The 22,608-nt window shown below is 36.0% G+C and overlaps 1 protein-coding gene across 3 annotated transcripts in view; it reads right to left on the bottom strand.

Moving 5' to 3' along the window:
• The window catches only part of Kifap3 (kinesin associated protein 3), a 123,738-nt gene that overhangs the window by 96,254 nt on the left and 4,876 nt on the right, over positions 1–22,608 (bottom strand). For all 3 annotated transcript variants that reach the window (XM_034513065.2, XM_034513064.2, XM_076941499.1), the window contains exons 3-9: positions 19,835–19,989; positions 17,950–18,005; positions 16,524–16,665; positions 11,927–12,026; positions 10,411–10,535; positions 8,361–8,459; positions 462–640 (exon numbers count right to left, since the gene is read on the bottom strand). In XM_034513065.2, coding sequence (XP_034368956.1) covers positions 462–640; positions 8,361–8,459; positions 10,411–10,535; positions 11,927–12,026; positions 16,524–16,665; positions 17,950–18,005; positions 19,835–19,989 — 856 coding nt within the window. The remainder of the gene's footprint in view (positions 1–461; positions 641–8,360; positions 8,460–10,410; positions 10,536–11,926; positions 12,027–16,523; positions 16,666–17,949; positions 18,006–19,834; positions 19,990–22,608) is intronic.

The raw sequence follows: 22,608 nt of genomic DNA, 5'->3' as shown, positions 1-22,608 counted from the left end.
TTTTCTTCCCTAATAAAAATGATATTTGATGAGATGAGCTGTTTTCTATCTTCCATTTCTATGATATCATTGGAAATTAAATGTAAATGTAATACTAATGTCTAGAACTTTCTGATATATTAACCATTTAAGGATAATCATAATTATAAGCATTTAGTGAATACACCAAAATCAGAAATATAAGAGGTAAAATAGTTTAACTAACACCAAATGAACCCGAAAGTATAAGCTATTTTCTTAAAGATATCATGTATGTCTATTCTATAGAATATTAGAAAATACTCAGAAAGCTTCAATTATCTAGAATAGTAATGATATCAGCGATATTTCCTAATGAAGCTGTTACAGTTGTAAAATACTCATAATTACCTTAGTCGGGGTAGAAAGTATTTATGTTTTATCAGAATATCTTAACTTTAAAATGACTAATGTGGATTACTTGAAGAAGCTTTGTACATTACCATGTCATTTTTATTCTCCATAAAAATACTGAGTTTTTTTAAGAATGACACAACCAGAATAAGCAGCTCAAAATTGTCCCGATCGAGAGCCTTCACCAACATGTGAACAATATTCTTGTTCCTCATCTTCAGTTCTGTACGCGTGTCCTCCGCAAGATTCAGAAGCAAATAGAGAGCAACTAGGAAAGGAAAACACACCGGGGCTGAGTGAATGGCATATGGAATCAATGATTGTAAATCAGTTCTACTTACCAAGGTCATTAACACAGTTCTAAACGGTTCTGTGTTATTTAAAATTTTTAACATAATTAAAACGTTCAAGCTTGATCAAACGAGACATAGATATTATATAACACATAGAGAATCATACTCCTCTACTTATTCTATTATTTTTTAGTTAGCACAGAATATATGAAACGTCACTGTGCATTTTCAAATGTCCTTTGTCTTTGCTGTTCTTCCTCCCTCTACTCCATCCCCAAACGCTCACTGTGCCATTGCTCCCCCAGGACTCTCATTTCTGCTTCTAATCATGTCACATGTGCTCCACAAGCATTATATTCTTATGAAGCTGAGACCATAAAAAGACATAATGGTTCACAGTCTCCATGAGCTTAGAGCTTAATAGTAATTAAATGGCAATTAATGATATATAAGTCAGCAAACAATAAACAGAGGAAATAATTTTACACATACAAAAATAAGGAACGATATCATTACACAAAATCTCAGTCTCCAGGGGCTGCTGTGAGACATGCTATCACTAGGAGTACTGTGAGACATAAGAGGACACAAAAGCATCTACCTCTCAGATTCAAACCAGTTTTTGTTAGTCACTGCAAGAGTTGAGAAGTACAACTGTACAACAAGGTTTTGGTTTTTTTTGTTTTGTTTTTTATTTTTGTTTTTTTGAGGAAGGCAGCCAGGAGTATGGAGTCAGTGATGAGGCCAAACTTTATCTTTGGCAATTCTGTCTATAACTCTTTGCTATTCTAAGGAAAAAAGTCATTGGAAAAACAAAAGAAAGCTTAATTCTTAGGGCTCCCTTGTCTCTAGCTCAAGGACCCCTCCCTGGCCGGTGAGAGGCTCCTTAAGTCCTTATCATAGTGCACACCTGTGGCTTCATCCTTGGACCTGAATACTTTCCTTTGGATACAAATTTGTCCCAAGTCTATATCTCCTTAGTGGAATTGTGAAAGTTCATTGTATTCCTTATCGTACAGCCTTTACTGAAGAGTGTGGATGTTATATTATTGATTTTAACTTTATTACATCTTTCTAGGTAACTAAAACAATCTTTTAAAACTTTCTCCCTAAGATTATTTGAATCAAATCAGAACTTTATAAAATCATCAATTCATTTAAACAGCATTAGTTCATGAAAGTTCATCTTTATGCTGGTCTGCAGGAAGTCTACTCAATAGGGTGAGCTGGTGCTCAGAACCCTTTGGCTATGTAAGAGTGACAGGAAAGGCATATCGGCTGCAAGAAGCCATCCTGAGATGAAGTCTCCTGGGACCTTGCCTCTCAGAGCTCACTCATCTTAGGCCATGCAAAGGTCAGGAAGGTCACCTGGTAGCCTTCTCCTTTCCTAGAGGGCTCCTGACCACAACTGTTATGCTGGATGGGGATCAGGGCAGGCTCTACTTGTTCTAAATAAAATGTCCTTAGACACCTGTAATAAAGGTATCGGTTCCCCCACAGAAACCAAGACTTCCTTTCTGAAGGTGAGAATCGTATGATAGGTAATAGTTTACATTCTGTCTTGACAGGAAGTTTCACAGTGTGGCTTGAAAAAAATTTTTTTGTCAAAATTATGTAGGTTATTGATGAATGTAATCCTTCTTGTCTTCTGTAATATCTTGATGTACTATTTCTGGCATTTCATTGAATGGTTTTGTCTGTTTAGACAGGAGTTTCCCATCAGCCCAGGCTGACTGTGAACTTGTGATCTTCCCATCTAAGCTTCCCCAATGCTAGAGTCATGGCATACATCACTTCCTCAGCCTTCTTTTAACACATTCTTATTATCCACTTTGAAATCTTAATGCAAAGAAGACAAAAATATATGCAAATATATGCCTGTATACTTATATTAGTGCATGTTGATATTTAGCAAAATTTGCCACAGATACGTAAATTATACTTGCATGTATGACAGATATCACACCGCTCAAGAAAAATAACTTCAATATTATAAACTATTTATAAGCAATGTAGCATAAACATTTTATAGACAGGCAAACTAGCTGCATATAACTTAAGTAAGCTGTCCTATCTACACAGGTAGGAGGCAGCAGGGCTAAAGGAGAACACAAGCCTAGCAGAGTCTCTAGCTCATTTATTTTTGCTGCTGCATCGTGCTGAGAGCTTCCATGCAAGAAGATGTTAAAGTTGTGTTGAGAGCATATAGAAGTCTTCTGTGCATAGCCAAAGTAGATGTAGTAAGTTGAATAGCGCCTACCTAAAATTTAACAGGACCTTAGCATTGGGCTTTACGTGGAAATATAGTCTTTGCAACTGTAGTAGATAAGATAATGCAATAGTCAATTAGGAGAGAGTCTTAATCTAGTAATTGAAGCCCTGGTTGAAATAGAAGCAGAGTTGGGAGTGATTTGCAACAAACAATCTAAGAAGTATTAGACCACTGAGAAATACCAAAATGACAAAGAAGTAGTACTTATTCTCTAGAGCCAACAGAAAAAACATGGTCAGGAGATCACTTTAATTTTGGCCTTCTAGGCTTCAGAACTGTGTGAGAATAATTTAAAGAGAGCCATTTCGAACAATTTCATTGGAGATTTGTTTTATAAAAACAAACAACAAAAGATTAAAATACACAAACTAAGGTTTTCATGATACTAGACATCAAACAATGAATTGTAGTAATCTCTGAGAGGTAAGAAACAAAGGAAATAACCATGTGACTGCCGAGAAGGCTGTCTAGGCAAAGTTTCCACATTACCACACACAGAAGAACCCAGGTAGAACCTGACAAATCTCCAAGCAATGGAGATGGACTGCAGGGTCTGCTGGAAGCGCACTGGAGAAGGGGGAGCTCTACAGAGAGACCTCTGGAGTTCTATAAACTCCCTGTGTACGGAGTAGGGTCCAGTTGGGCACAAGTATATTTAGGATCCAACTGAGTCCAGGGACAGAACAACAACAAAAAAGGATTAGAAGAAAAAGCATATGGTGCTGTACAAGAAACTAGAAATAGCTCACACTGGAAATCCTATAATTTATGGTAATTGAGAAATTCTCAAAGTGTATGGCCTTAGTAATAGAGAAATTTACACTAAATCCTACTTATATTCACAAATCAAGATCAAGACCTGAAAGGCTCAAAAATCTCTCCAGGTAACTAACTATTTCCCCAAACAAAACTCAAAAATATTTATTATTTTTTTTAAATAACTGAGTACTCGATTAATTCATTTTTATGCTTGGGTGTGTGCCTGCTTGTCCATATGCTCACCACATTATGCAGTGCTCATGGATACTACAAGAGAGTACTGAATCGTTCAAAACTGGACTTAGAGGTAGATGTGACCTACCTAATGTGTGTGCTGAAAATGAACACTAGTCCTCTGTAAGAGCAAGGAGTACTCAAAATTGTTGAGCCATCCCTCCAGCATATAAATACAAATAACAGATCATTTATATGAATACGGAAAAGTGTACATTTCAAACCATCTGGTAGACAATCAAAGATTATTTAAAAACAATCAATTTAAAGGCATAGGAGGTAAAACCCCAAAGCAGGGAAAATTAGGGAGACACATGGGAAACAAAAAAAAAATAAAATAAAAACAAAAAAGCCCAAAAGTCCTTAGCGATGGAATAGAATATAAACATACTGCTGGGGACTTAGGGAAGAAAAGATTAGTGAATGTGAAGAAAAAAATCATAAATCATCTGAAATTAAACACACAAGAGGATATATCAATGACACTAAAATCTCTGGAAAATCCCTACTTATCTGGAACAAAATGATTGCTGTGTAAATAACCTATGAGTAAAAAAAAGGAAATGGAAATTAATCTTAACTAAATAAAATTATAAATTAAAAAACATGAAAATATGTGGGTTGCAGTTAGAGGGAACATTTGTGTTCTAAACTAAACTCTCAGACAAATGATCTCAGCTTTCATCTTAAAACAACAAAACAGAGCAAGTTAAACTCTAATAAAAAATTCAAAACCTGATCAGCTTGTGTTGCAGGCTTTAGATGACTGTGTTGAAAGCAACTATTTTAAACTGATGTTAGTGTATTTGATGCACAATGCATCTGAATAGAAACATGTACAGTTGTGTACAGTTATGTATCTAAAGTTTACATATGCAAAATTAATAATTAAAGAGCATGTAAAGTTCATACACACAAAGCAGCCAAGAGCTATTGTTCCGCACAATGCATTTGCAGCAGCCAGCTGTGGCTAAAGGAGAGCTTCAGCCAGCCAGAAGCTACCTTGAGCTAGCAGCACAACAGGTCAGAACATGCCCTGCTTCCTACTAGGCTGAGCTAATTCTTACACAGGTCCTGTGTGAGAAAGTGAGACAACTCATGCTATGTGAGCCTTTTAAAGATTGAAAAGCATTAGATATCTGCAAGCCCGTACTCACTTAATTTTCAAAATAGTTTTATTGCCGATTTTATAAAGCCTTCTAGCAAACTGTTGTGTATCACTGGTAGTTGTGTTTTCGTAAACTGTTAATAGTCTACACAAGTACACCTTCTCACAAAGAAACCTGAACATTTTGAGATGCTAGGATAGTTCCCATAAGACAAGCAGAACGGACCGCATGTAAACTCGACCCAAGAGCCATCTCTTTTATACTCTACTGGTTAAATTGGGCCTGAAAGGCTTAGTGGCACTAGCTCCAAATGTCACTTTCCTTCTTCCCCCAGTGTTGGTCCAACCCAGACCAACTAGGATGAATCGCTCCCCAGCATTGCGGGACAATGGAGAACAAACTGCCAGACAATCTATAATGCCTTCAGAAAGTATTGAGAGACAAGGAGGGTGGGGAGGGAGGGAGGGAGATTGTCAGAACTGAAATAGTCATGGCAGGCATCCCAGCACTAGGAAAGCTGAACCAAGAAGATAATTCTAAGGCCCACCTAGACTTAATGATGAGATGTTTCTCAAACCCACAAGACAAAATTGCTTGTGCCAGCCCTTCTAAAAGTGACCAAGAGGTTATGAAAAATGGTTTTCTTGCACAGGTACTTAGTGCTAATGAAATGTGCTCTAACCTTGGCCATTATTGTATTTTTGTATATTAAATTTGTTTCAGACGTGCCAATGTTCCACATCAATACTGAGATGCTAAAACATGAAATAGGAAATTTCAGAAGTAGAGATGGTAGAAATGATGACCTTCTGAAGAGATACAAGCAGACTCATGAAACAATGAACTCCTGAAGAAATGGGAATTTCTTCAGGAATCTCATGCCGAGAAAAGAAAAAGGCACCAGCCAGAGGGGAAATCTGTCTCCCTGGAAGAGATTTCATACAATTCTAACTTGTCAGACCACTTACGGGATGAGACTGAAGCACCGACAAAGATGGGTCAATAGTGAGCGGGACCACATCTTGACCAGAACTGCTTAGATGCCCATCTCCTTGACCCTCTATTTGAATTGATTTCACTTCAGAATTCCAAAGACAAACTTGAGGGTTTCTCTGTATCTCTTTGATCCTCTTCCCCATGTGACAATATTGAGTAAGTCTCTTTTTTTTCTGCTTTATACTTAAAATTATATAAACCTTTTCTATAATCAGAATGCTGTCTACCAGCAAAACTACATAAACGTGATGAGTGAACAGAGTGCCAAGTAGACATGCACATACACAGAGGAGTGACTTTTTGGCAAAGACAGAAACCAATTCCTTCTTTGAAATAAATAGTGCATGAATAGCAACATATTCATATGAAAAAATAACAAAAAAACCAGACTCATTTCAAATGTATTCAAATGTATTATTGATTTTACTACAAACCCTGAAATGACAGAACTTCTAGAATAAACCATAGCAAAAAATTATTGTGAACTCCAATTAGGGAAGATATTATAGATACAGTGCCCAAAAAACGATCCATAAAGGGCCAAATTATAATTCACAAAAGCTAGAAATTCTGATCCTCAAAAGACATTATTAATGAGTGAAAAGATATAACCAGACTGAAAGTCTTTGTGAACAAATCATATATTTTGTAAAGTTATATAAAACATATCACACACACACACACACACACACACACACACACAAACATAATACATATATATACATACATATGCATACAAAATAATCCCACTAAGAAATAAACAAAATACATGAAAGGAGATTTCAACAAAAGAAATGCAGATTGATATGAGACTCTCAACCTAACTAGTGGGCTGGGAAGTTCAAATCAAAACTACAAATATATTTAGTTATAAGCTAACTAAAATTAATAATATTGATCATATCAGTCTTTGTTTCTTTTCTTTCTTTTTTAAAGACAGGGCTTCTCTGTATAACCCTGGCTGTCCTAGAACTCACTCTGTAGCCCAGACTGGCCTTGAACTCAGGGATCAGCCTGCCTTTGCCTCCTGAGTACTGAGACTAAAGATGTGTGCCACCACCCAGCTCCTAGCCATGGTTTTCAGTAACTTGGGACTTTTATACACTAACAGAGGGAGAACGGATAGGAGGGCTGCAGGGGGAACAGTTCCATGTAGTGGTAGTCTACTATCCAGCTAAACACTGATCACTATGCCATCTCTGAGGACACAAACATGAAACGATATCTGCCCATACAAGGCCTACAGATGAATACTCAAAGGAACACAGCAACGCAACTGCCAACAACTAGAAAGAATCCAAATGACTATAAACAAGAGAATACAGAAAATTATCAGATGTGAATAACTAAAAGAAAAAATACGGATAATTCCAACAACATGCATATATCCTTATTCTGACTAAACAAGATACTGTATAATTCCACTTATTCCTCTAAATTACCAGAGGAGGGAGAAGAAAAAATGGCAGAATGACAACAGATACACAAGGCAGCTATGGAATGGTGGACATAACTATCTTGAATATGTCACAGTCCAGTAATTATTTGCCTAAATTAAAATATACCAAATTATGTTTACTATCTATCAATTATCTCTCAATAAAACTTGGTAAATAGAACATAAAACATTCGTATAAATAAAGTATTTTTGTTAGTAATAGGGCTTACTATTTTACATGTTAAAAAACAACTTAGTGTTTTAAAATACTAACAAAACAATTATTTTTAAAGATCTAGTGTATTTTGGCTTATATGCTGACCCAGGTAAAAGTTACTATATTCTAGTCTTTTCAAACACTAAACGTTGAAAAGGTGGCTGGCTTCTTCTCCAATAGGCTAAACTTAACTATGCAACTTCAGCTCTTTAAAAGAGGCTGGGAGACAGGGTTCAGCATAGAAGCCCGCCCTGCATCTGTAGTTTTTGGTTTGGTTCCAAGCAATGCCAAACAAAAAAGAACAACAGCAAACTCAAAAAAAAATCAGTATAGTTATAAAAGCTAAGAAGAACTATTAGGGAATAAAAACATATCCATGTATAAACATTTCCATGTACAAAGGTCATCAAATAAGCAATGAAATACCCCAAATCCATAGCTGACTATACGCAGGACTCTAGTCCTCACTGAAAGGATCCATGCCATTCTCACTAAATCTTAAGTCTCTGCATCTTAAGTGATGGGAAAGCCATATAATATTAAAGTCTGTTGTTATTAAACAAATCTTAGAAATAGGATTTATTCTTTATTAGCTGAAAATATTTTAGCTAAAATAATTTTACATTAGTTTCTGAGTGCCATGTTACAGTAAGTGATCAGGAGCTCATACCTCTCAATAGCTGCTCTTGTTTGACCACAAGTCCTTGGTATTTTTTAAAGGTTTTGTCATAATCCTTTCTCAAGGTTTGATTTTCAAGGTCTTCATCAAGTAAAATCAAGTTAAGGATCACAAGCATGAACTGAGGTGAAGAAAACCTACTGAAGACTACTTTGAGAACAGTGCTATTATGTTTTATATGCAAATTATCATAATTATCATTATTAATTAAGACAGGGTTTCACTATGTAACTCTGACTGACCTGGAACTTACTATATATATAGACTTAGCTGAGCCCAGACTCATAGAGACCCACCTACCTTTGCCTCTGAAGTACTGGGGTTAAAAGCATGTGTTACCACGCCTGGCTGCAACTTGAGCTATAGTCCCTACCCATCTCAAATCTTAGCCATAGGACTGTGCAAAACAGGACATGTTAGCCAAAGGTCTCATAAGATTCTTGTAGTCATAGTATGAGGAAATGTTTGAACTCTGCCACATACTTGGATTCTCAGAAATTACATGTAAATATCTTATGAAAGTTGCCAAGTCTCTAACAGACTCTAAGTGGGTCCATTAGGTTACTTTCTTACAGAAACTCATGTAGTTGCTAAGAATAATAAACTCTTCTTCAGGCAGACAGCCAAAATATTCAAATATGCACATTGATTTTAAAGCTTTTTAGCACCTTGTTCAGGTTGGAGATTCCAAGAGAAGGACATTCTAAAGAATAAAGCCCATGAGTTCCACAAAGATTTAAGAAATGTAGCACCCTTGGTCAAACAGGACTCAATGGGTAATAGTCTCAGGTCAAGAAGAACTGAGTCAGGCTCCTGGACAATAGCCCCTAGCCATAAAGGAAGTCTTAGTCTCAGCCTGACTTGAGCTCCACCAGCAGAAACTATATGCCCAGGTATGGAAAACAACCTATCCTGCTCCCATTCAAACCAGAAAAAATACAAAAATTAAAAAAAAAAATAGCTGTAACTTCCTGGTAGCTACCTATGTGTGTACATGCACTAAGCCCTTCATCCTGTAGAAAAGTTGGGATCTCTTAGTGATTCATTAAAGCAATCTCAGTAAGTTGTTATTGTCCATCGGCTTCTCTGCCTCAGTTTTCTTACATGAATGATGTTTTCCTTTCTAATAGATACAAATACACAGCGTATTAAAATAATGCTATTGCCTACAATGGCTTGCTGATTTATAAAACATCTCATGCTAAGACAGGTATGAATAGTCAGTCCAGGACCTCTGAGCTAGAATTAAATTGTAAAGACCATATAATAAATAGCTTCAGATAAGATTACTGTAATGCTGAAGAGAGTATCATTACACTGTATTCAGTATGAAAGACTAAATCAAGAGGCAGAAGTTAGACTATAGCTCAAAAAGCAAAGGAACACTAAAGTAATGAGAAGTACCACCCCCCAAAATGCTTCATTTTGAAAGCATTTGTTAAAGAACCAAAAACAAAACAAAACAAAACAAAACAAAACAAAAAACCACTCTTAGACCATAAGATACATCAAAATAGAAAATTTCTAAAGTTCATCTCATGGGTTCTATCATTCTATACATCTCTGAAATCTGCATTAGCAACGTTTTTTTTGTTGTTGTTGTTTTTACTTAACTAGAAAAACTGAACTTCATAGAAACATAAAACTCTAAGTTAGTGTTCCTGAAAAATTAGGTTCATCAAAAAATATAATCCATTCCAAAGTTACTTGGAAGACCATAAGCAGCAACGAGCCAAGCTTCACCAAACACATGGTCATAGTGTGCACATGTGCAGATACTTAAGACTCTTTTACTCAATATTCTAGCACTGCGGCAGGCTTCATTCTTCCACCTCAGTAACTGGTCAAAATGGGAAGAGACAAAAAGTCTATGTCAAACTGTATTTACTCTGATAATTCCAATCTTTATCTTTACCTTTGACACATTCTTGCATGATTTCCAAATAATGTGACAGAAATTAAAAAATGGAAAGAACAAACCCACCCTACCATCCAAAGCACCTAAGCATAGGCACTAGGTCAAATGGCACCTAAAGGATATCAGCTTTCTTCTTCTTAGAAAGTTCTTCTTGCCAAAGCTCATGTCTTTTTAACTCATGATCAATGATATTCATACACAGTGCTCCAATTTTGTAGTGAGTGATGAGTCCATGAAAATGAGAAAAGCTTCAAAGAAGAGATTTTAATATACATTAAAAAGAGTCCATTTTGTTCATATAGGAGAACTTGTGGTTTTGGCCTAAACTCACATAAACCATACAAAACATAAGTCTAACATACATTTCAATGGGTGAATATAACCACACTATAATTTTAAAAATAAATTTAAATAAATTAAAAATTAAATTTAAATAAAAATCTGAAATTACAAGATTATCTTAAATATATGTTAACATGCTACCCTTACTTTAAATAATATTATAAGCATGTTTTAATGATTAATCATCACATTAACTACTAAAATAGTTTCATAATACATTTTGGAATATTGTCTAACAAAACTCATACTATAATAATACTAAGCACTCATTTTATTTATTGGATATATGTTTGCTAGGTAATTAATTTATTCAAGTATTTATTTAATAAATTTTATTTGCTAATGCTGGTTTATTCAGACTAGAAATTTTTCATAAAATCTCAATAATATCCTTATTTAAGAACATATACATGTAAATAAAATATATTTAACCTCTAAGAGAATAAAAGTTCATAATTTATTAGAAACATGAATGGAACCAGAGGGCATTATGTTAAGTGAAATAAGTCAAACAAAGAAAAGCCAATGTTATATATCCTTGTTCGGATATGTGGAAGGAAAGAGTTGACTTGATATAAAGGGAGTAGACTAGAGACTTCTAGAAGTTACGGAGAACAGAGGGAAGTCAGATAGTGAGTACCAAAAGCAACCTACACTAAGAGAGAAATAAGTTTTCATTTTATAGCACAGAATGGTAACTACAGTTCATAACAATTTAATATATTTTAGAAAGAACTGGAAGAGAGGAATTCAAACATGCAGAATACAAAGAAATGGTAAGTCTTCACAGAGTTGGAAATGCCAATCACCTTGATTTTTTAACCATTTATATATTGTTACATTTAATCAAACTATTACACTGTATCCACTAAGTATGTACTAAATTGATAAAAATTGAAATACAAAAGTATGTGTGCTGAAGAAAACATGGCTATTACAGTGAATATTTTATATATGGAGGAAGTGAGGCCCAGGGAGATTAAATAAAATTACCAAGAGCACACAGTGAGTAAACACAGTGAGCAGACACTGCATTCCTACTGATCATCCTCCTCCAGAGCCATAATCAGATGCCAAACCATGTGTACATGCCAAATGGAGTGTTCATGAGTGTGTGTGTGCTCAAGTGTGCATGTGTGTAGGCATAGGGAGTTTAGACTGAAGGAAAAAAACAACAAAGTAAAAAGCCAGCAACAAGACGCAGAGCATGGACAAACAGACAAAGACTGAGAGAATCAACACTGACACAGGCAGACAGCAATAGAGGTCTATCAGTCCTCTTAGCATCTATACTTACCTAGAAAAGCAAAAGAAGATATAAATAATGTTTGTAGCTAACTCAACACTTTGTTTCCAGTCTTCTCTCAGGACTCTTGCTAGTGCACCCAGGGCAGTTTCTGAAGAAAAGGAGACATACGGATATGATCATTTACCTCTCCTTTGATATAAAGGGAGGTTGGTTTTAAATGTCTACTTATGAATAAGTAACAAAGCCAAGATGGAACTGGAACAAAAAAGTAGGATGTTTCTTTCCAATACGGAAAGCTAATTTAGAAGAATAACTTTAATTCAAAACACCTGACACATATGTGTATGCAGTAAGAAATCAACTGTGAATCCGATAAATGCGACAGTAAGATCATCTGAGCTGTCCACTTCCTGACTTGTTTCTGCTTGGAATCTTACCACTGTATTACTGTGCTTTCTTCTTTTAACCTCTGAGTTACTCTATTAGGACAGAGACTAAAATATACCCAGAATATAAATGAGCAGTATAGCCAATTTAGCTCCATAAACGTAAATAAATTAAATTTATGTGAAAGGTAATATTTCCATATCACTATCACATACCAAAAATAGAAATTTCAAAAAATAAGCTCTTGGAAGGATATGAATATCTTTGTTCGAAGAAGGTGAATATTTGGAGATATTAAGTAAATATGAGGTTAGTTTTTAACAAGTTGTTGCGAGATTTTTATTCTTTATTTTTGCATGAAGATGTGTTTGTCGTGCCTGTGTGCTTGCACATGGGTATGCACACAACACAGAGGCCTGAGGCTGATACTAGGAGTCTTTCTCTATTGTTTGCCACCTTACTCATTGCCACAGTGTCTCTCTGCTGAATCCAGAGCTCCCTAAATGTTGCCTCTAGCTAGCTAGCTTGCTGTGGGAATTACATGTCTGTACTAAAATTGAAAGTGGGATACCACACTGCCTCAGGTATTCATGTGGTGCTGACCTTGGATTTAATTCTATACACTGCAAATAAAACTACAGAACAACCACTAACAGTATTCTATTGGTACAGGCCTTATTAAGTAGAGCAATTAGAGAGAAAAAAACAGCATACCCATCACTATGTAGAAGTGTACCTGGAAAGGAGACAGTCTCCTAAAGAAGAAACAGCATCTGTCCATGAAGGAGTAGCACGCACACAGGAACAATAGCAAGAGGAATTTGGATACCCAGGTAAGGTCATGTTCTGATCACTAACTTGATACCTGGGTAAGGTCATGTTCTGCTCACTAATTGGATACCTGGATAAGGTTATGTTCTGATCACTAACTACATGAGAACAAAAGACTAAACAACACCGAGAAACCTCAATTTATATGTCTATACCCACTTGTCTTAGTGTTTTACTATTGCGACCAGACACCATGACCACATCAACTCTTATAAGGACAACATTTAATTGGGGCTGGCTTACATGTTCAGAGGTTCAGTTCATCATCATCAAGGCAGGACATGGCAGCATGCAGACTGGTATGGCACAGGAAGAGGCAAGAGCTAAGGAGGACAGAGTCTGAAGCTTCCCTTAGATTCCACACCACAAGTTGCTTATTAAAAGCTAGCACAGGGTGCAGAGAATGTTTAGTCATCATTACTTGACCTGGAGTTTGCTGTGTGCCAACAGCCTTATTCTCAGGGTATTTGGAGAAAAGCACTGTGGTAGCATCATAATGCCAGAGACAGGCTTAAGAGTGTGTTAGCAGGATTAATCAAAAGGCTACTAGTCTTTTTTAAGCAAAGCTAAAAATCAGGTATTTTCAGGAGCTTTAAAGGGGTCAAACATTCTTTTTTAGTCTATAAAGTCACAAAAAGGTACACAGTTGTATTCCTACTACAGAAAGACCTAGAAAGCCACTAATCTGTCAGTTCTGGCTGAATTTGAAACAGTGTGTAGGGGGAAAGCAGAGACTTGAGTGTGAAATGCTTTAACACATAACATACACAGAGGGCTTCAGCAAGGGAGGGAGACATCATCATCATCAGGCACTTAATAAAATCTTTGCCCAATCACTGCTGACTAAAATTAGCTAAAGGAGCTCAGATGTCAGTGGCTCTCTCAGGGAAGGGATCACAGCTTTGCAGAATTAATCCACAGACCTCAGCAAACAAACAAATCCATCAATAAGAAGCCCTGGGCTAGCAGGAATCCGACTTCCAAAGTTGCCACACATTGTTTCAACAAAACAACTCAACATAGAAAGAAATAGAACTGTATGAACCATGCTCAGGTAATAACGTCATCAATAGACTGTCCATGAAAAAGCAGGCACTGAGTTTAGGAGACAAAGATTTTAACTCAGTAATTATTATATTCAGAAAATTAAAGGAAGGGCTGGTGAAGTGGGGTGGCAGTGAGGAGCACTTACTGCACAATCATGAGGACCAGATTCAGCCCCCAAACATGTCACCAGGCATCTTACACATAGTTAACAAGCTCCAAGGGCGTGAAAACAGGTGCATCTCTGAGGTGTGCCGGAATCTAGCTGGGCTGTGAAAACCTGTCTCAGACTCAAGCAGAAACCTTGCCTCACAGAATATGTAGAAAATGATAAAAGTAAGATACCAGATGTCCTCTTAGGGTCTCCAAACTTACACATGTACAAACATTTAAATACATAGATATATACACAGATGCATGAACATAAAAATTAAAGTGAACCATTTCTACTGATTTAAAGGCAGGTATGCAAGGGAATGAGAATGATGGTTTATCAAGGAGACAGCTATTATATATATCAAAAAAAAAAAAAAAAAAAAAAAAAAAACCCACAACCAGAAAACCTGTAATGAAGGGTACAAAAGCTAAAATATAAATTAACTGGGAATCTTAGCAGCAGACATGACACAGAAAAAGCTAATATAAACAGTTTAAATTAGTGAGTCTGAAGGAAAAAGTAAGGGCAATCAAAATGAGCAGACCCTGAGCAATCTATGGAGAATAAAACACTGCAGCATATACATCATAAAGATCATCATGAAGATGATAAGCAGATTCACCTCAGAAAGCATGCAGATACGAAGATGGAAGAATGACACATGGAAACTGCAAGAGAATTCCTGTCATCTGTTGGGGGCAAAAGTCCTTGTGCCCACACAGCAAAAGGGAACCAGGATGCTAAACACAGGAGCCTCTCCTCAGAGGAATTTCCACCCAGAAAACTGGGAGTAGATATTGTTAATGACCTGGTGACTTTTTGGCTATCTGCAGAGACAGGCCTCACCCAGAATGTTTATCCCAGACTCTTCCCTTCCTAGACCATTCTCCTTAGCTCTCAGCTAATGGAACCCATCCTTGGGAGAGATGTCGCGTGTACCACTGACCTCTATGCTATTTTACTCGGAGACCACACTAGATTCTAGGCCTTTTAGCCATAGAATCTACCCTCAGGGTCACATGTACTTTGTAAAAAAGTTTCTAGGAAGTCACACCTAAGCTTTTCTGTGCACCTGGAATTGGAATGAGTGTTGCCTAAACTTGTCCCTAAACTATGCTGTGTTTTAAATAAGCTGACAATGAACTTCCTAGTGTGACTCCCCAGGTTTGATCCAGGTTGATGAAGCCAATCTGAACTGAGTTTTCATTCTCACCTCTTCATAGACCTCTGCAAGGTTTCTCTCAGTAGCCTTCCTGTAATTCTAGAGCTTAGATGGTAGATCAGGGGGACAAGCTGACTAACTGGACTAATCATATCTTCAAGCTCTGGGTTCAACTGAGAGACAAATAATAAGACAGGTAGTGACCAAGCAAGACTCTTGATATCAGCCATAGGCCTGTACACACACATATGAGAATGCATACTTCTATGAACATGAGTGCTTATGAACTTGTGAACATGCATACAGATATGAACATATACCACACATGTGCAAGAAATATGTCATTAGTATTATTACAGAACAATAGAGTGAGAAGGGAACAGAGCCAGAGGGTGTATTGAAACAAATTTCTGTATACTGTTAAAATTAGGTTGGTAGTAATTTGAACAAGATTGTTTGAAACTGTCTAATGTCAAGGCAACACTAAGATAATAACTCAGGAAACCATAATTACAGAAAATTAGCTTCAAATGGTAAAGTAGAAAATACCTAGCATAGAATAAAACCATGATAGAAGAAAACAGAGTAAAAAAGGTTAAGAATCATGATAAAACTGTTCCTAATTAAAAAATATATAAACATGTTAATGGTTTTGTCATTCATAGCAAATACAAAATGACAAAGACTATCTTATAAACATTACATCAATGTTAAACAGACTAAACACACCAATAAACAGAAATAGATTAAAGAACCCATGGTGATCCAGTTATAAGCTAGTTCTAACAGAAATTCTTAAGATTCAAACACACAAGCAGGGTGAAAAGAAAAGAATGGAAAAGAAACCTTCCACGTAAAGAGAGGAGAGAAAGATAAGTAAAAGATTGAAAATATTCATAATACATAGAAGAAAAAAATTAAAATTTAAAATTAAACATTTAATACATGAGAAACATGTATATGTGCATTTGCAAACATAAAATATTTAAGATCTTAGTACAAACTTCAAGAGTGGTTTGTTTTACATAATTTTTTTACTTTTAGTATTTAGAAAAAGAAATCACCATTTAATAATAGCTCTTCCAAGTTATCAGGATTTCGAGCAAGTTGTAGGATCAAGGCGGAACCCCGAACCTTGTCTGGAATGTCTTCATACAAGAGCTCAATGTACTCATCCATGTCATTAATGTTGGCTACTTCATCAATCTGAAACAGAGGGAGGAAGGAAACACTCAGCAGTCTCACAGACAGAATCGCTGTCAAATGGATGGTATTTTGTGACCAATATATTACTTATATAGCTTATGTATTGCTTATAGCAACAAGCAAAGAACAGATAATAGCCATATTTTTTTGTAGATAGAAATTTTAGGGGGACATCAATATCTCCACAAAACTTTCAACCCCAAATGTGTCTTGTCTACCAGATGTAGAGGGATTAAGATGGAGCAGACTGAGGGAACAGCCAACCAACAACTGTCCCAACTTGAGACTCATCCCTGTGAGAGAGCCAGCTCCTGACACTATTAATGATATTCTGCTATGCTTGCAGACAGGAACCATGTAATAACTGTCTCCTGAGAGGCTTCATGCAGTAGCAGGTGGAGGCAGATGCAGAGACCTGCAGCCAAACATCAGGAGGAGCTCTTGTGGAAGAGTGGGAGATAGAAGTGAGCAAGTCAGAGCAGTCAAGGACACCACAAGAAGATCCAGAGTCAACTAACCTGAAACCATGGGGGCTCACAGAGCCTAGGCCACCTACCAGGGAGCATGCAGGAGTTGGACCTAGATGCCTTACACATCTGTAGCAAATGTGTAGCTTGGTCTTCATGTGGGTCCCTTAGCAAGTAGAATGGAGGCTGGACGCTGTCTCTGTCTCTGTTCCCTGCCACAGGATCCCCTTCCCCTACCTGGACTGACTGTTTGGGCCTCAGTGGGGGAGGATATGCCTAGTTTTGCTGGGACTAGATACCACAGGGTTGGGTGGTACCCATGTGGGGCTTGCTTCCCCTGAGAAGAGGAAGGGGCAATGGTGGAAGGGATTTGTAAGGATAGGACTGGGAAGAGAGGAGGGATGGGCCTGTGATGGAGATGCAAAGTAAATGAAAAATAAAAATAAAGAAATTTTATGCCTTGGTTACCAGAATGTTGATATTATAAGCAAAATAAAATGGAACATATATAAACTCTACATTTTTTCTCTCAGTGTATTTTAATGTAATTTGCACCTACTCTAAAAGATTAAATATTTTGAAACTTATTTCAAAACGTTCAGAATATTTTGCCACGTTTTTTAATAAAATTAAAATTATGTGTTGTAAAGCACCACCAACAATTTTTGTTTTTTTTATCAATTAAGCATTGATTTTTTTCAGCTATGTCTAAACTGAATCACTTCAAATCCCACATGTGAACAACATGGCCATCTGCACTATTGACATTATTGCTGAAGATCTTTCATTCAATAGAAGAGAATTCACAAGGTCTTACCTCCATCCCTTCAAAAGGAGGCGGGTCTTTAGGCTTGCTTGATTTTTCTTTTTTTTCTGTAAAAAGATTTTTAGAACCCCTGAGAATTAGGCTTTAAGGGTTTCAGAGTGACTTTTTAAGTAGTTGAGTTTAATGCTGCCTATGCTGGGGACATAAAACTAAATACTTCATGAAAATTTTCTTAATACATAAAATAAAATATTTCCATATAAAAATCATTATTTGTTCTAATATTGCAACCAGGTAAATCAGCAAGATAAAGAAAATGGTACGACTAATACAAAAACAAATAATATAAAACCAAAGTGAACATATGAAGAGTAAGAAATAATAGCAAAAGTATAAGCTGAAATAAGTAACTGTGAATGATTTTTTGCCTGAAAAGTGAAATAAAGAATATAAATTAAAAGATAAATATTTGATATTTACATCAACTTAATCCTCATTTAGTCCCAAGGAGGCATTCAAAGGTACTACAGACATTTATTATTCTATTCAGCTAACAGAATATTTTCATATTCTAAACAAAAACATGCATACATTAAAATAAATTAATTATAAAAGTATTATCAAAAGATGTATAATTAACAAATAAATATACATGGAAGACATTTGACCCTTCCTGGAGACTACTTGGTAAGGAAACGGGGATTGGGAAGGGATTGTGACAGGATGCAGGAGCTAACTGAGTGCTACATTCCAACTGCCATAATGCAAGCCATGGCTCTAAACAAGTAATACATACAATTAATACATGCTAATAAAAAGAAGAACTGCTATGCGGAAATGAGAAACATGCTCTTGACAATAAAAATGTTAGGAAAGCCCGTTCTCCCAAGGACACATAAACAAATAATTAATTGAAACAGGATTAGCCTTCACTCTTTCAGAGGCAGTGTCCATGAAAGATAAGGGTATATCATCAGCAGCAAACCTCTGTCTCAACAGATCACTGATTATAAGAAGTTTTGATGAGAAAAGAAAAAAGTCATTTAAGGTGATGAATCATAGTGTTCAAATGTACTTCAGTCCTCTTTCCTTGCTTTTAGGGTGAAGCTTCTGGCTCTAAATTATCAAAGTATAAAAAGTTCAAAACACTATAGTTTTAATACACAGTAAAACTCCAACTATTAATGTGAAGAGAAAGAATAATACTGACTTGTTATTTTATCCATATATAGTAGATACCTTTTTATATTTATTTTTTCATACAGTACATTCTAATGACTAAACATTCAACAACCCATTTGTACACATGCTTCCATTTTAATTTGAAACTATCTTTTATATTTTCTGAGTTGTAAAACATTAATGGCCCAGTTCTTTTGTGTGAACTGAGGACAGGAAAATGACAAGAATGAAGATAACAATGAGGAATGTTACACTTCCCTAAGGAAAAGACATGAGAGGAACATCCTAGGGCCATCGCAAGCATGTGATATCCATCATGTGTATAGTAATGCTTAAAATACTTACATAACTCAATACAAATTATAGATTATGTATAAATAGCAAATTTAGAATATAGGACCGAGAAGATATTTTCTGCCTTAAATATGCCTTTTACCCTACAGTTGTTATGACAGATTTATCCCCTTATTCCAGTATAGTGCACACATGCACATCCAGTGAAACAGTCTGACCACTGTGTGTAGAGGCATAAAACCTCGAATGCAGGAAACAAACACATCTGTTTGTTTATCCTAACACTGGTAAGAACTCACCACCAAAATGAATACAGCTTTCAGAACTATGTATTTTTATACTATTCTGTACTGTATTATACTGTATTACATATATATTTACAAAGTAAATATAATATTTTGAAGATGACAAATGCTCGCCTTTGTTATTGAATTTAAAATTCCAGACTCCTTCTGCTTACCTTTTCCTGACAAAGAGTCACGGCGGTTCTGTAGATAATACAAAAGCTGTTCTACCTCATTTAGCTTTGAAGGATGAATGAGTTTACATTCTTCAACCACTTTCCGGGCCAGAGAGGTTATGTCTGTGTTAGCATTGAGACTCTTCAGACGGATGCTGCAAGCACATGCAGATTTCCAGTTTAGACATTATAGAAACACATGACACATTCAATAATACTGTTCTAAGATGATCTATAAATTATACATAGACTCTATACCTTCTGGCCAAAGAATCTTATTAAAGTAAAGATTTAGATATAGTTAGGCTTATATAAATTTAAAGCAGCATAAATCTTTTAAGACTTTCTGGATACAATATTCAGAAGTCCTGTTTGCGGCAGTACTTCTGATACAAAACAGCCTTCTTAATGAATATGAAATACATACTGCCACAAGTGATATAATTTATGCTTAAATATAACAACATTTCCAAGTTTTTCTTTACTTACAGTACTGGAACAGGCACCTGCAAGGGAAGTGCTATATACATACTCCGAGGCACTCCAGACTTGCTTCCTCTTAAATGGAGCTCAGTATAGCTACTATGCATCTAAGAAAAAAAGATGGTGCCAAGAAACACAATGGCCTTCTTACATGACTCATGGCATGAGAGACAACTATGAAAATATAAAATCCGGATTGTCAAGTAAATCCTCCTATGCAAGACTTACATTCAGAAGGAGAAAATGACCAAATACCCACTGTACAGACTTATTTCTTTGTGAAGATAGTTATTGTTGTTGTTTTTGTAGGAAGATAGCAAGCTCCTACAGGGAGCCATGGATGAGAATCTACAGAAGTCCTCTGAACCCAGCATTTGGGAAGCCAGGATTCAGATACAGACGACTTCTCCTCAATCCAGTGTAGAAACATGACTTAGATATTCTTCCCAGTTTAGATTAGCTAGAATGACATTCTTTATCTTATTTTGTCTTTAAAAATCTATTTGATTTTGTTGTTGATAACTTTTAAGTGTTTAAAATAATTGACTTTATTTTGGACAGTTCTAGCTAAACATTGTAAGGTCGATATAGCAAGGATGGTCCACAGAAATAACCCCCAAAGTAAAGCTCTATATTTAATTTTAACAAAGAATCCAAAAACGTTTGTTTCTCAATAAATCTGGTTGAGAAGAGGCACAGGAGAACTACATCAATAGCCAGCATGGTAAGAAAACTCAATTCTAGAACTTGGAAGGGAAACTGAAGCAGGACCATGAGCTCAAGGTCAGCCTGGGTTATACAATGAGACCATTCCAAACAAAACAAAAGTGAAACTCGCTAAACACATCTTTACATTTCTATTAGGCTTTGGGATAGATTAGTTTTCTAGAAGTATTCACAAAGTACAGATCACATGCTCGCCTCTCTCCCAGTTTTCACTGTGTACTTCTAGGATTACCATCTTGTATCTGTGTGGCACAGTTATTATCGTTATCGAAACTCACAGAACACAGAAAGTGAACCCTAATGTAGGCCAAGAACTAAAACTAATACATCTAATTATTAATTGAGGGTTGTAGTTATTTAGCATTCACTCTGTGTCCTAGGAGTGTTTATAAATGTCTTACAGTGTCATACATAAAAGCTTTACTTCTCTAAAATGTCCTCTCCCCTGATCATGGTAATCTCTAACTCCATTATATTAACAGTTTTGCCTCCCCTATAATGTCAGACATTTGAAATTGTAGAGTATGTAGATTTTCCAGATTGACTTCTTTTGGTTAACAATATGCATGTAGGGTCCCTCCATGTCTTTTTGTACTTCATAATTCATTTCTTTTTCAGTTTTGAACAGAATGCTTTATGATATGGAGGTTTCACAGCTGATCCACACACTATAAAATAATAGTTTAGTTGCTTTCAATTGTTGGGTATTTTTCTATAAAAATATGTGTTAGACTTTTATGTACATGTATGTTTTTAACACATTTGATTAAATATTTTAAAACACAATTACTGGATATTTCATGAACCTGTGTTTAGATAATATAAATATATGCCATGTTATGGTATGGCACACACTGTATATTATTACAAGCTATGACTGAGAATTCCTGTCACTACATTCTTGCCAGTATCTGCTGTTGCCAGTGTTATGGGCCTTAGCCATTATAATGGGTATGGTGATTCCTGTCTGTTTGTGTGTGTGTGTGTGTGTGTGTGTGTGTGTGTTATCTATCTATCTATCTATCTATCTATCTATCTATCTATCTATCTATCTATATATCTATGATCTACATTCTCTTCTAGGTCTACTTCCTCTCACCCTATGTATTAGCAACACAGTTTAGTCTATACAAACTCAAATAATTTTGGTTTTAATGTATAGTCTTCTCAGTCTTGCATCTATTAAAAGGAAACTGGAGAAAACCAAGTTTTGTTTTATTTTGAAATGACACATGTGGCTATGCGACAGCTTTTAATCAGCACGTGTCCTTTTTGTTAGGCACCCAACATCTACTAAAACCTAACAAAATATCGCCGGTATAATTTCTGTATCATAACAATCAGCTTCTCAAAATGAAATCTTCAGAAAGTTGAACTCTGTTGAGAGTGGCTCATACCATTCCTCTAAGCAATGCAAGAGGCTGAAATGCCACGTTTGTGGTTCAAGGACATCACTGACTTCTCCAATGTAATGACAGTTTCTGCCACACCCATCTCAATTTATATAGATTTCCTCTTTTTCACCAGTAACAAAATCTTTTGAGTTATCAAAACACATCTTCCTT

Source organism: Arvicanthis niloticus, chromosome 10 (assembly GCF_011762505.2).
Source record: "Arvicanthis niloticus isolate mArvNil1 chromosome 10, mArvNil1.pat.X, whole genome shotgun sequence".
Classification (NCBI taxonomy): Eukaryota; Metazoa; Chordata; class Mammalia; order Rodentia; family Muridae; genus Arvicanthis; species Arvicanthis niloticus.
Note: the sequence above shows the minus strand (reverse complement) of the source record. Positions and strands in the feature narration are given on the sequence as shown.